Source organism: Zootoca vivipara, chromosome 10, assembly GCF_965207765.1.
Source record: "Zootoca vivipara chromosome 10, rZooViv2.hap1.1, whole genome shotgun sequence".
Taxonomy (NCBI): Eukaryota; Metazoa; Chordata; class Lepidosauria; order Squamata; family Lacertidae; genus Zootoca; species Zootoca vivipara.
The window spans coordinates 26,852,569-26,865,394 of NC_142593.1; the positions used below are offsets into that span (position 1 = coordinate 26,852,569).

The 12,826-nt window shown below is 41.2% G+C and overlaps 1 protein-coding gene across 7 annotated transcripts in view; it reads left to right on the forward strand.

The window, feature by feature from the left end:
• Window positions 1–719: 719 nt before the first annotated feature.
• Window positions 720–12,826, forward strand: part of ARB2A (ARB2 cotranscriptional regulator A) — a 219,340-nt gene continuing 207,233 nt past the window's right edge. For 2 of the 7 annotated variants that reach the window (XM_035099875.3, XM_088652801.1), the window contains exons 1-3: window positions 720–1,112; window positions 4,958–5,081; window positions 7,756–7,857. In XM_035099875.3, the coding sequence (XP_034955766.1) occupies window positions 4,976–5,081; window positions 7,756–7,857 (208 nt within the window). In that variant the 5' untranslated portion in view covers window positions 720–1,112; window positions 4,958–4,975. Of the gene's footprint in view, window positions 1,480–4,957; window positions 5,167–7,755; window positions 7,858–12,826 lie in introns of all 7 variants that reach the window. The other 5 variants (XM_088652800.1, XM_060280200.2, XM_088652803.1 and 2 more) reach the window with 5 other exon arrangements.

Below are 12,826 nucleotides of genomic sequence, written 5' to 3' on the forward strand. Positions count from 1 at the left end.
GGAAGAATTCACAGTGACATCTTTTGCTGCACCCTCCTTACTCACCATTTTTCTAAACCAAAGAGCCTGAAATGTAGTTGCTTCAAACCCTTGATAGTTTTGGTTGCCCTTTTCTGAAACTTTTCCAGCTCTACAACATCCTTTTTGCAGTGAGAACTGTACACAATATTCTATTTGTGGTTTCACTATAGATGACATGATGTTGGCAGATTTATTTTAAATCCCTTTCCTAATGATCCCTAACATGGAAATTACTACTTTTCCACAGTAGTTCCTAGGACTGGGGAATGTATCAGTTTGAAGTTTGCATCGTGATAACTGTTTCACAATATTTGACCTGGCAATATATCACTAATTATGACATGTGTGAGGGCTGGCGATATCTGGTTTTTAACATCACGATACATCAACCAGCGAAACATTGCAATCTACTACAATGTCCAAAATAAGGATGAAACTATGCAGATGCAAACAGGACAATGTGCTGGCAACTGCTACTACTTAGGGATGACGATATTATCAATCACCACATGGTCGCTTTCACCAGCAAGCAAGCCAAAATGCATCCAGGTAGGTTTGGGGCTGCAAGCAACGGATCTGATAGCTTGGGCTAATCGTACTGAAGTGGAAGTTCCTTCACCATCTGAGGGCAAAAGAGAAGCAACCGGCGGCTTCGTCGGCTCTTACTGAGCAGACTCCAAGGGGACCTGCGCATGCTCACTGTTGACGACCCAGCGCATTATCTCGCTGACGCCTAGGCTCGCTCTCTCTCGATCCGGACTTGACAGCGACTTCTCTGAGCGCAGGAAGCGGGCGGGCGGGCAGGAAGGAAGCCCCTCCCCCGCCTTCCTTTTGTCCCTTAGATTGCGCGCGGGTTGTGTGTGACGTCATCCCGGGCCCGGAAGTGGAACTCTCGAAATTCGCATCTCCTCTGTGAGCTGAGGGGAAAGGAAAGGGCGGGAAAAAGGGGGAAGGCAAAGCAAGCGAGGGCGGGACAACACACCCTCTCCCCCCATAACAAAACAGTGAGGCGAGAAGCGGCGGCGCGTCTCCCGGTAACAAGTCTTGGCCACGCCCCCTACCCTCCCCTTCACCGGGAAGGGCTGCAGCAGGTACGTTGCAGCCGTTGCGCCGAGGTTTGCGCGCGCCAACGGCCGCCCCCTTCCCTCGCTCCCTCCCCCCCCCACCCCGCTGAGGAGAATGTCTCACCTCACCCCCCCTCCCTCAGGTGTTGTACGTGTGTCCGTGTGTGAAAGAGAGAGGACTGACGGGTGGAGGCGGCGGAGGGGAAGCCGCCTTCTTCCCGCTCCTGGCCGCCTCCCTTCCGCCGCGGGCTGCGTGGCCTTCAGCCGAGGGAGCGGGCTGCGACTGACGTATCCTCAGGCGGCGGGGGCAGCGTCGTCCTCCCTTCCCTGCCCGCCTCTGAGGTGGCGGCGACTCGCGTGTCCACCTCGGGCGGAGCGCCGCTGCCTTTGAGAGGTAGCTGCCCTCGCTCTTGTTCTTCATCCTGGTTGGCTGGTGCGACCAGGAAGTACAAGGTGGCCGCCGCGTCAGAAATCACAGGAGTCCCTTTTCCTTTCAAGCCCACGTTGTTTCCTGGCTCTGGCGCTCTGCTCTAGGGGCGGGGAGAATTGGGCTTGTCGCTCAGAAAAAAAAAGATCGCCAGGACCTTGGCCCCCGGAAGAGGGAGGGGGAGGGGTGGCAGGAGCCTGTCACTGGCCTCTTTTTATAATAGGTGTTCCTCTTCACATTTGGCATATAGTCCGTGTTTGCTGCTCAGCCCAGTGCCTTAAATGTATGCATAACAATCAGGATCTCGCTGCGCTGTGATGTTTTGCTGTTGTCACTTTTACCAGGCAGCAGCTGGATTCCCCACACTATATCCCTCCCCCATGGGAATTCCTTTTTTTTCACCTGACAGTATGTAAATGCTGAGTCATCTTTTACTTCTTTTCCCAAACTTGGCCTGCATGTAAAAACAGATAATTGTAGTATAAATAAAATTAAAATGTTCACCTGGTACGGTTCTGATTGCTAGATTAGTCGTTTGAGCTCCGTCCAAAATTTTCTAGCTGGTTCGGGTAGGTTATGTAGTATTGCTTAGCAACATGTGAGTTGCAGGTCTTTTGTGTTTCCCACAGTCTTGACTTTTGGGGGGGGGGGGCAAAGAGTGCTAGCTTTTGGAAAGGTTGTGGCCAGAAATGTAGAGACATTTCAAAGCTGACTTAGAAGGTTAGAGACTTGAAACAGGAGTCTGAGCAACAAGTAACAGTCCTGTAGAACATAAGGGTGGGGGTAGGGGGGGTTGTATGCCAGGGCTATGAGGGTATATTTCACAGATGTCTCGACTTGCCACAGAAAATTGAGGTTGAGATATTTACTCAGGCAAACATGCGCTTGCATAAAATAAATGCTGCACTTGGTCATTGTTATTTTTGGTTATACACACACACACTTTATTATATCAGATTTCAAACTGGCGTGCAGCATAAACACAAAACTCACAAGAAAAGAGATCAACATTTAAAATAGTCTGGGCCATTCTACATTAAATCAGTAAAATTAATTAAATGATTTGCAAGGTTGAGGTATTAATATCAGTATTTACTAGCAGCTGTTACCTTTTAATATATTGCTGCCTACTGTTTGTAAGCTCCCTCATTCAAGTTCATTGCATTTACATTGTTTGATATCAGAGTTTGTACACATGCTTAACTGCTGTCTGTTGAGAGGGAATGTCAAGATATTAACTAAAATAGTGCAGATACTTGAAAGCAAGTCAGGTATTTATAATGGTCAACTGACTAATAAGATAAAATTAAAAGTATAAAATATAAAATCACAGTTGCAATAAAAGCAAGCTAATATTAACTGTTCTGTGGTGTATTTTTCTGACCCCATTAAGAAACCTGCAAGAAAACCGCCCTGGGTTAGAGGAATAAGGTTTCTTCTAATCTACTGGCACACAAACACATTTTGTTAACCTTTCTCTGACCTATGACAAAACAATTGGGTGTTTTACTACCCCAATCTGCTAACATTGACTGGTGTAGTAAACACACACCCCAAGGACAAAATTCATTTTATGCTACAAATGGTTTTTTGTTTCCAGAAGGAAAATGGTATGTGGTTAGTGGCTGAAATTTAGGGACCTAAAGGTGAGATAGAAGAAATATCCTGTAGGTCTACTTAATGTATGAATTACACAATGAAAAGTGTGCTGTGGGAGGCCCACAAATTGGATGAATGAGAAAGAATTTAAAGGTTGGAAAAGAAGCTGATATAGTTGGGGCAAAAATGTGGAAGGCCAGGGTGCAAATTCTGACGCTATTATCATGATCCTGCTCTGCTATAGGATCTCAAGCTTTAGCTAACCAAGTGTTGAGGCCTAGCACAGTCAACTGTGACCAGAATGGGAGATCACTACAGTTTTGTGTCACGGATATTGTGGAACTGGAGATGGACAGAGTCAAGGAAGAGTGGGAGTGGGTAAAAGATTGAAAAATAAGGTTAGAAGAAAGTGGCTGTGAATGGAAATTCTTATTGGATATTTCCAGTCTTAACAGAAGAAGCTGGCAAAAAGCCGCGGTATATATGCATGGCATCACACTCATTCCTACTCTGAATGCTTGGGGTTAAGACATTGCTCTTAGAGCACAGGCACATTCTGTTCCAATGGAAGGTGCAATCCAGCTCAGCTTGCAGATAATATTGTATCTTTTTCTCAATTAAAAAAAAGTATTTTAGCTTTTATGGAGCGGCTCCAAGAGCTTCTGGATAAAACAGATTATCTAGATTGCTTCCAGTCTGGCTTGTGACTTGGGTTTGGCATGGAAACTTTCTTGATCACCTTTGGTTATGTTCTGTGCCAGGAGATGGATAAGGGAAATGTGACCCTATTCTCTTGAATCTTCAACTGACTCCAGTATCCTTCTGGACCATCTTGAAGGGAAGGGAATTGGGGTACAGTGTTGATGTGTATCTGCTCATTCCTGCAGATAGGACTCAGAAGGTGGCTGCTGGGGAACAGCTGCTGTTCCCCTTGGTTTATGGGGTTTGGCAAGGTCAAGTTTAAATTTTGTGCCCATGCTACAAGAAAAGGTCTAGACATTTGAATACAATCTCATCATGATGCTTATGACACCCAGCTCTCTCTCTAATTTTCACTTGATTCTAAAGAGGCAGTTGGTAGATGTAAAAGCCTGGAAAAGGTGGCGTAAGCTGCATCTTAATCCAGACAAAACAGAAGTACTGCTGGTGGTGAGACTATCTGATTTCAGTTTGGATTTACAGACTATCTTGGAAATTGCAATTTGTACAAAATGCTACATCTATGTTAACTGATGGTTGCTAGGTGCTTTAATTGCCATATAGTGGATTTCTTATGACTTATATTAGCTGGTAGTTTGTTTCGGGGTTCAATTCAAGGTGCTGGTATTAAAATTTAAAGCCAAACATCTTGGGACTTGGACATCTTTTCCCTTATGTTACTTTCAGCATGTTTTGATCATCATCTGAGGCCTTTCTTCAGATCTCTCTCTTAAAAGGTACAGATAATGACAACCAGAGCTTGGTTATTCTAACCCTGTGGAATGCCTTGCCAAACAATGTGCGCCAAGTACTGTCACTCTTATGTTTTCAAGCTGCTGGTAAAGGCCTGGCTGTTGAAAATGGCCTTTGGCTGATCATTTTCCTGTTTGTGCTTTGCTGTGTTGGAATTATTACTGTGTTTTTTGTTGCAATGGTTTCTGTAATTGGTTTTAACTTGGGGATTGTTTCATATCAGAAATATTGTTATGTTGTTTTTTGTTTTGGCTATCTTAGAGACTGCAAGGTAGAGTACCTTAGGTGAGATACAATAAATTAAATGAAATACAGTTTAACACTGCTGATCATTTTCAGGACACATTCTGAAGTGGAACCAAACTGACTGCAAATTCTGAACTTTATTTTTCAGCTCATCCTCCCAAGATTGATGCATGTTCCCTCCATTATTTTAATCTGGCTGAGAATTTGGATAAGCATGGCACAACTTCAACAGGGAGGTCCTGATGAAAAAGAGAAGACTACAGCATTAAAGGGTACAAATTAATTTGGAACTTCTCCTCCATAGGCACTCCGTAGACTTTGTTCTGATGAACTATAATTTTGTGGTTAGTGAAACAGGTGAGCAAGTGCAAATGAGTGCAACCCACATTCTCAGCTGTTATACATTTCTTACCACTGCCTGTCTAGGTTTCTTTTTTCTTTCTCTGGAAAAGGAAGCCAATACACACAGTGGGAATGCTATTGCCTGTATACAGAGGTGTGAACAACGTGCCCCCTAATCTTTCCTGCCAAATCCGGAAATGGAAAAACTGGAAAATCTGGGGAAACTAAAATACAATGTTGTGTACAATATTCTATTTTCCAAATGATGAGTAAAATATTTCTTTAAAACAGTGAAGAAGAAGTGTGCATGCACACGAAAGCTCATACCAAAATAAAAACTTAGTTGGTCTTTAAGGTGCTACTGAAGGAATTTTTTTATTGTTACACCCAGTTCACATTGCTGCAAAACTCTTAGAGCAGGCATCCCCAAACATCAGCCCTCCAGATGTTTTGGACTACAGTTCCCATCATCCCTGACCACTGGTCCTGTTAGCTAGGGATCATGGGAGTTGTAGGCAAAAACATCTGGAGGGCCGCAGTTTGGGGATGCCTGTCTTAGAGCCTAGATTCAGTGGTGTGCATTGTAGTCAGGCATATCCAGAGGTGAAGTGAGATGGCACAGAGGTATTTGGGGCATATTAGAGGTAAAATGGGATCTCTACAAGGTGCCAGGTTGAAGCAGGGACCCTTGATGCACTTGGTGGCATCTTGTTAATGTGGACATCAGAATAATACTGCAGACCGATGTCTGCTGAAAAAGTAATGAGTGGTATTCAACTAAGTTTTACTCAGAGTAGACCAAATGAAACTAATTGACCATAGTCATGTTTATTAATTCCAGTGGGTCTGTTCTGAGCAAAACGTAGCTGACTGTCTCCCAGAGTCTCTAAGCTTACAATAATGCCATAACAAAACTGGTTTCAGATTATAATAGTGAGCATGGAGAAATGTGAGAAGGGGGGTGGGAATATGTGTCCTCCCTTGCATGAGCAAAGTTCTCTGGATCCAATTTCTTGTACATGAACATCTGGAGTAAATGGATGGACATCCTGATACTGACAATGTATGTGTCATTGTGGATGCATTTTGTCAATGAATCCAAGTCACATTGAACATATTTTACTTTAGTCAGTATGAGACCAATATGGTCCATGTTTCCTGTTACATATGCTATGGAAATGAAAAGTGTGTGGGCCATGCTGGCATGCGATAGTGAAAAGCAAATGCTTTTCTCTCCTTCCCTGCCCCAAATATTTCTTAAGTTACAAATAAGCCACACTTGTGATTGCATAGTGTACAGTATGTGAAATTTTATGCTTCAGCACTGGTGCAAAAAGCAAAGCAAAAGTAACAGAAACAAAACAGTACAGAGTGATTGGCTATTGCTTAAACCTCATCTTTTGCAACTCCACTGTCATCTACCAATCACAATATTGTGACTGGTAATATCTGATAATACAACTATACAGAAGACACCAGGCAAAGTGTGACTGCAGAAATTGCTCTGTGCTTTCCAACAACCTGGTCAAAGCCTTCTCCCCAAGTGAATGCTGAAACACACTCCTAGGAAGAGCTCACTGTGTCCCCACCCACATTAGATGCTTCTATGGCCCACTATTTATAAGAACAGCAAATAATAACTTAGTGTATGGGTTCAGCATGTAGACCTCTGGATTATTCATGTGGACCTGCTACTTACTAAGTGGGCTGGGTATTTTTGCCGTTTTGGTGTGTAGGACTAACACTTGGTTTGATGATCAGATCTGAGCTAAGCCATCACCCACTATCACATTACTAACTTCACATGTTTCTGTTTGCTCTGACAACGTCCTTCCAGATTAGTGGTTATGCCAACAATACTTTCCACTGGCATAAATTCACTATGTTCCATGTGCTTTCCACAGCAAAGCAACATTTTATAGTGATTGATCCTTTTTCTGCCCAGTAAGGATTAGTTTGGGGTAGCATCATTCTGTAAATAGGAGTGAGGAAACCTCTGCTGCTTCCCCCCCAAAATAACAGATTCCTCGGAAAACATTTCTGATGTGTTACCATATGCCCTTTGGCAACGTAGAAGACTGTACTGTCTTGATTTTGAAATTACAAGAATAGTAGAAATGAAAAGTTGGACAGTTTCTAAGTAAGTTTTATTCAAAAGTACTTCATTGTTGTCTCTAATAGCCTTCACATTGCTTCAGTTACTCTTGAATTATCACTCCCTCCAATAGCAAACTTAGTTGGTGAGTGTTGACAGATATGGAGCCAAAATGAGTCAACTGAGAAAGAAGAGGGAGGTAACAACTGATCTTTGAGGAAAACCTGAAGTTGGGCATGATGATACACTGCAACACTTTGCTGCTGGTTCCTCTTGGTATGATCAAATGATCTATGTATGTAGAAGCCTGTTGTTGGGATGGATTAATAATTGTCCAGCTTAATCTAATATTATATGTTATTCAAAGGAGTACTGAACTCCAAATAAAAACTTGTTCAATGTATTCTGGAATACATTTTTTTAAAAAATGACACTTGAAAAAGAAGGGTGAGTAATTAACTGAATTTGCAGTCTACAGAAAGACAAATTTCTTCCCCACCCTTTTTCAGATTTGTTGTCTAGAATAGACTTGGATGAACTAATGAAAAAAGATGAGCCACCTCTTGAGTTTCCTGATACACTTGAAGGATTTGAATATGCTTTTAATGAAAGTAAGTAATGAATGCTGTTAGAACTCATTTAGAAGTGATTGAATATTAATATTTCCCCCCATAACTTTGATTCATAGCTTGCTGTTTGAGTCTGATTTCTTTGTACAACTGTTTTAAACAATGCAACTAAAGTAATAGTCTCACATATTCAAATACATCCTGTTTTCATCTGATCACAAATAACACATTTTATATTGCTGTAATCTTTCCTTGGGCCATTCTAAACATAGGAACACAGTCGCTCAGAATGGTAGTAGTGCCTCATTGAAAATTTTTATTCAATTTTTTCTAATGCAATGGTTCCCAAGCTTTTTCAGGCCACTGCCCTCTTGGTTCTGTAAACTCATCATCAGTGCCCCCTACAAAACACCATCAAAAGCCTTATTCAGAATAGTGGTTTTCACGACCCATTAAGAAAGATAATAGCACAATAAAAGCAGTACTGTACAGTAACAAGTAATTTCACATTTACTCAAAATTCTAATTCAATAAAATTGATTAACTTGATCTAGTGATATCAACTTTCCCAAGTCTGATAGTCATTTGCACACCGAGCACCTCCCTGCCATGCTCTTGCCTACTAGTACCCCGTAAGTAATCTCATTGCCCCCCAGGGGGTGGTACCGCCCACTTTGGGAAACACTTTTCTAACATGTTAGTTTGTAGGTAGCCTGCTTAACTTCAGTGTTTGTTGTTGTTCTTATATATTTATACCCAACATTTTTCCATGACAGGGACTCAAGGAATTATTTTACATTTAAAATAAGAGCAGCTGAAAAGATAGTGGGCGAAATAATAACAAATCCAACACCATCATTCTTATTCTTATTCTTATTTACTATATATTACTATGTAATGGCCTGGGGTGCGGGTGGCGCTGTGGGTTAAACCACAGAGCCTAGGGCTTTCCGATCAGAAGGTTGGCGGTTCGAATCCCTGCGACGGGGTGAGCTCCCATTGCTTGGTCCCCGCTCCTGCCAACCTAGCATTTCGAAAGCATGTCAAATTGCAAGTAGATGAATAGGTACCGCTACAGCGGGAAAGTAAACAGTATTTCCGTGTGCTGCTCTGGTTCGCCAGAAGCGGCTTTGTCATGCTGGCCACATGACTTGGAAGCTGTACACCGGTTCCCTCGGCCAATAACGCAAGATGAGCGCCGCAACCCCAGAGTCTGTCACAACTGCACCTAATGGTCAGGGGTTCCTTTACCTTTACTATGTAATGTATTACTTTGCAATATATTTGGAATCAGGATACTGTGCTGTCATAGCAGCTATGATCTCATACATAGCTCATAGCAATTCTTGCTGATTTTAATGAGAATTGTTTCCAGAGTTGCCATGAACCTGACCTATGTCTAGCTTTGCATGCATGCAATTGCTCACTCTATGGAAATAAATGAAGAAGCTTTTGGAAGTTATTTGTTTGTTTATTTGTTTATTTTATGAAGTTTGTATATAGCCCTTTATCTGTAGATCTCAGGGTGGTCCACAACATAAAAATACAAGATAAAAACACAAATCAATATACCCTACCCCCGCTCACCCTTCCACAAACACATTTAAAAGGGTATAGGATGTTAATCAGTAAAAGGCCTGGTTGAAAAACATTTTTGCTTGGTGTCTAAAGGTGTATAATGAAGGCACCAGCTGAACCTCCCTGGGGAGAGCATTCCACAAGTTAAGAGAGTTTTTTGTTTGCAACAAAATTCCTGTGCTATTAGAAGATGGTTGGAGTAATGGCAATTTATGCTGCTGCTTACTCTTTAAGAATACAAAGCATGCAAGTCTCAGAGTTGCCCCTAGAGGCAAAATCTTAAGTGGTTTTCATCATACTTTGTATTAGATCTCATGTGGAAGCCAGATTTTTGGAACACTGTAAAAGGCAAGATTGTCACCTTAGACTTTACGCATGTAGTCTTGCAAGGGTTCAATTATTTTTCTGCTGCTTAAATTGAGCTGTTGTGTGGTCATGTTCAACAAGTTTATAATTCGTCCATGGTTTAAATTTACATTTAAAAGTACAAAACACACCCAAGAACTGTTTCATGAATTTAAAAAACTTTTTAATTGCTTTTGTTTAGGAAACTGATTAAGGCTTTGATGTTGTCAGCCATAAGTTGCCCAACTTTGAAGTGGAATTGTGCAGTCCATGCTAGCTAGCCCAAGGGCCTGGCTCAGGAAAGTTCCTCAGCCTTAAGCCTGGGAGAATTGTATAGTCACTGAACTAATCCAAAAGACTCTTACCACCCTATAAAAAGAGTCTTCTGCCTTCTGTGTAACTTATCTTAGACTTAATAGGTTGTTAAGCAGATGTCCTAATGGGCTTTTTTGGATTCCTAATGGTCAGTTAATCAGGAGACTAAAGTCTCAGTCAGACAAGCCCTAAAAGGGTAAGCCTGTGAAGCTCTGGCCTTGGCAGAAAAAGCCCCTTCTTCATTTCCTACCATACTAGGAGACACTGCATACTTTCTAAGGCTATGTATACCAAAGAGGCCTGTCTTAAGCCTGTACTGTCCTGTCCTTAAGCTAGTTTAAAAGCACTTCTGTATATATTTATTTTTAATCTCTGGTATTGCATCTGGTCCAGGTCTTGAGATTTGATGCAGTAAGCAAGTTCCAAGAGGAAAGCTGACATGAAGTAGTTCCCATATTCCGAATAAGAAAACAATCCAAAACCTTGAGCTTCTTAATACTGTCTCATACCGTCCAATTTTATGGGGAAAAGCTTTTCTTTAAATGTAGTCATTTATGCAACACTTAGCTTTTTAATACCCTGATGACTTTCATAGGAAGATACTTAGAAACTAAAAGTGTCATGAAAGTGATGCTATTTGAAAGGAGTGGTTCAACTTTTACTTTTCAGCTTCTTATTTTTAGAGCAGTACAATCTCTACTGTTTCCTTTCTAGAGTGCACATTTAATAGTGTAGGTCTGATTGCTAAGATGACTCGAAATCTGAATATGAATGTATGATATAGACTTTGAGTAGAATTGTTAAGGTCACATGAACACATCCCTGTTCCTACTGCCATCAAATTGGCATGTTTGGCTGGATTTTTCATGTGTGCACTAATGCATTTTGACTATTGATTATGTTTCTGTATTTGGAGGAAAGGGGGTGTGTCTTATTCTGATTCGCAAAGCAATAATAAAATTTTAGTAGGTGATGTTTCAATGACACTTAAGAGAACTTGAAAACACACTACAATTCTTACTAGACAATATGCTGTGATTTCCTTAGGGAGAGAGGAACTTCACCAATAACCAGCCTTAAAAATGAGCATAGAAACTGAGCATTTAAAATTTTTAAATATTAGAAGCCTTGGACAAAGCATAGAGTATGGTTATGCCATGAAGAAAGGGATAATGGGACCTGAGATATTGGATGTGAAGTTGGGGAGGATCATTCCCCCTGGAGGTTACTAATTGGGAACAGTACATTGAAACTGAGGTAATGACAGGGCTGAGAAAGAAAACTGCTTTGATTTCTAGCTATTCACACTAGTAATTAGTATATTCAGAGGCAGAGATACTGCAGATAACAGAAAGTTCTCACTTATTTTGAGGCTTCAAGACTTTTCCAAGCAAATAATAAAAAAGACTTTCATGTACAAAACTGTCTTTGCTGGGGCAAAGAAAAAAATATAATTAACCTTTATCTTTCCCATTAAGATAATTTCTAGTAATTTAAACCCTGCTTTTACATTCAGATATTTCAGGATATTGAAGAAATAAGTCTTAGATACTCTTTTAATGATCTCCCCCCCCCAAAAAAAAATTCATTGTGACTAAAATGTTTTTTCAGAGAAAACATTTGGCAGTTTCTAGCATTTCTGCTCTCTACTATTTTTGCATTTCCTTTGATCCTTGAACTTATCTTGTCATGTATTAACCTACTTTGATATTATCAGTAATTAGGTACCATCTGAAGAGAACAGTAATGCATGAAAATAGTTATGATTTGCACAAAGCTAATGTAATTATAGTATTCCCATATTATGAGACTTCTTATATTCCACCTGTACTTGTTTTCCCATTTAAATGCAGCGTGTCAGTTAAGTGACTTTTTTGCCTAGCTGCTTCACACTTTTTTTCAAGATACAAAGATGTAGGAAAACATTAGTATATGCTATGCACATTGCTAATTGATATGGGACATGGGTGGCGTTGTGGGTTAAACCACAGAACCTAGGGCTTGCCTATCAGAAGGTCGGCGGTTCGAATCCCCGCGATGGGGTGAGCTCCTGTTGCTTGGTCCCAGCTCCTGTCAACCTAGCAGTTCGAAAGCACGTCAAAATGCAAGTAGATAAATAGGATCCGCTACAGCGGGAAGGTAAACGGCATTTCTGTGTGCTGCTCTGGTTTGCCAGAAGTGGCTTTGTCATGCTGGCCACATGACCTGGAAGCTATACGCCGGCTCCCTCGGCCAATAATACGAGATGAGCGCACAACCCCAGAGTCGGACACGACTGGACCTAATGGTCAGGGGTCCCTTTACCTTTATGCACATTGCTAATTGATACAATAGCATTGTGAACATTGCCCTATAGTCTGAGATCCATAGTGTTCAATATTAGCATGGTATTCAGATTTGGATCAGGATGGCTTCCTTAATTATTAAATCTTATATGTGAAATTCAACTTTGGGGAAATATGCTGCATTTTTATTTTTATTTTTGTAAAGCATTTAATTTTCTCTGGGTCTTCCTATACCTGCTCTGAATCTAATCTAGAATTGTGTGCTTATTATAGTATTGCCCATTTTCTTTGAATGTCCTCATGGAATTAGATTCTGAGAATTGGAAGGATGCTCACCGTAGGGAGTTTCATACCCTCTTCAGCTTCTCAACCTGTATTCTGCAAGGTTGTTTTGTCAGATTTTCCTGATTACCCTTTGCCCAGCACTCACTCATGTCCCATCCCAGGTCCTTCTGAAAGGTCCTCCAGCTATCAGGAGTGGCTTTTCT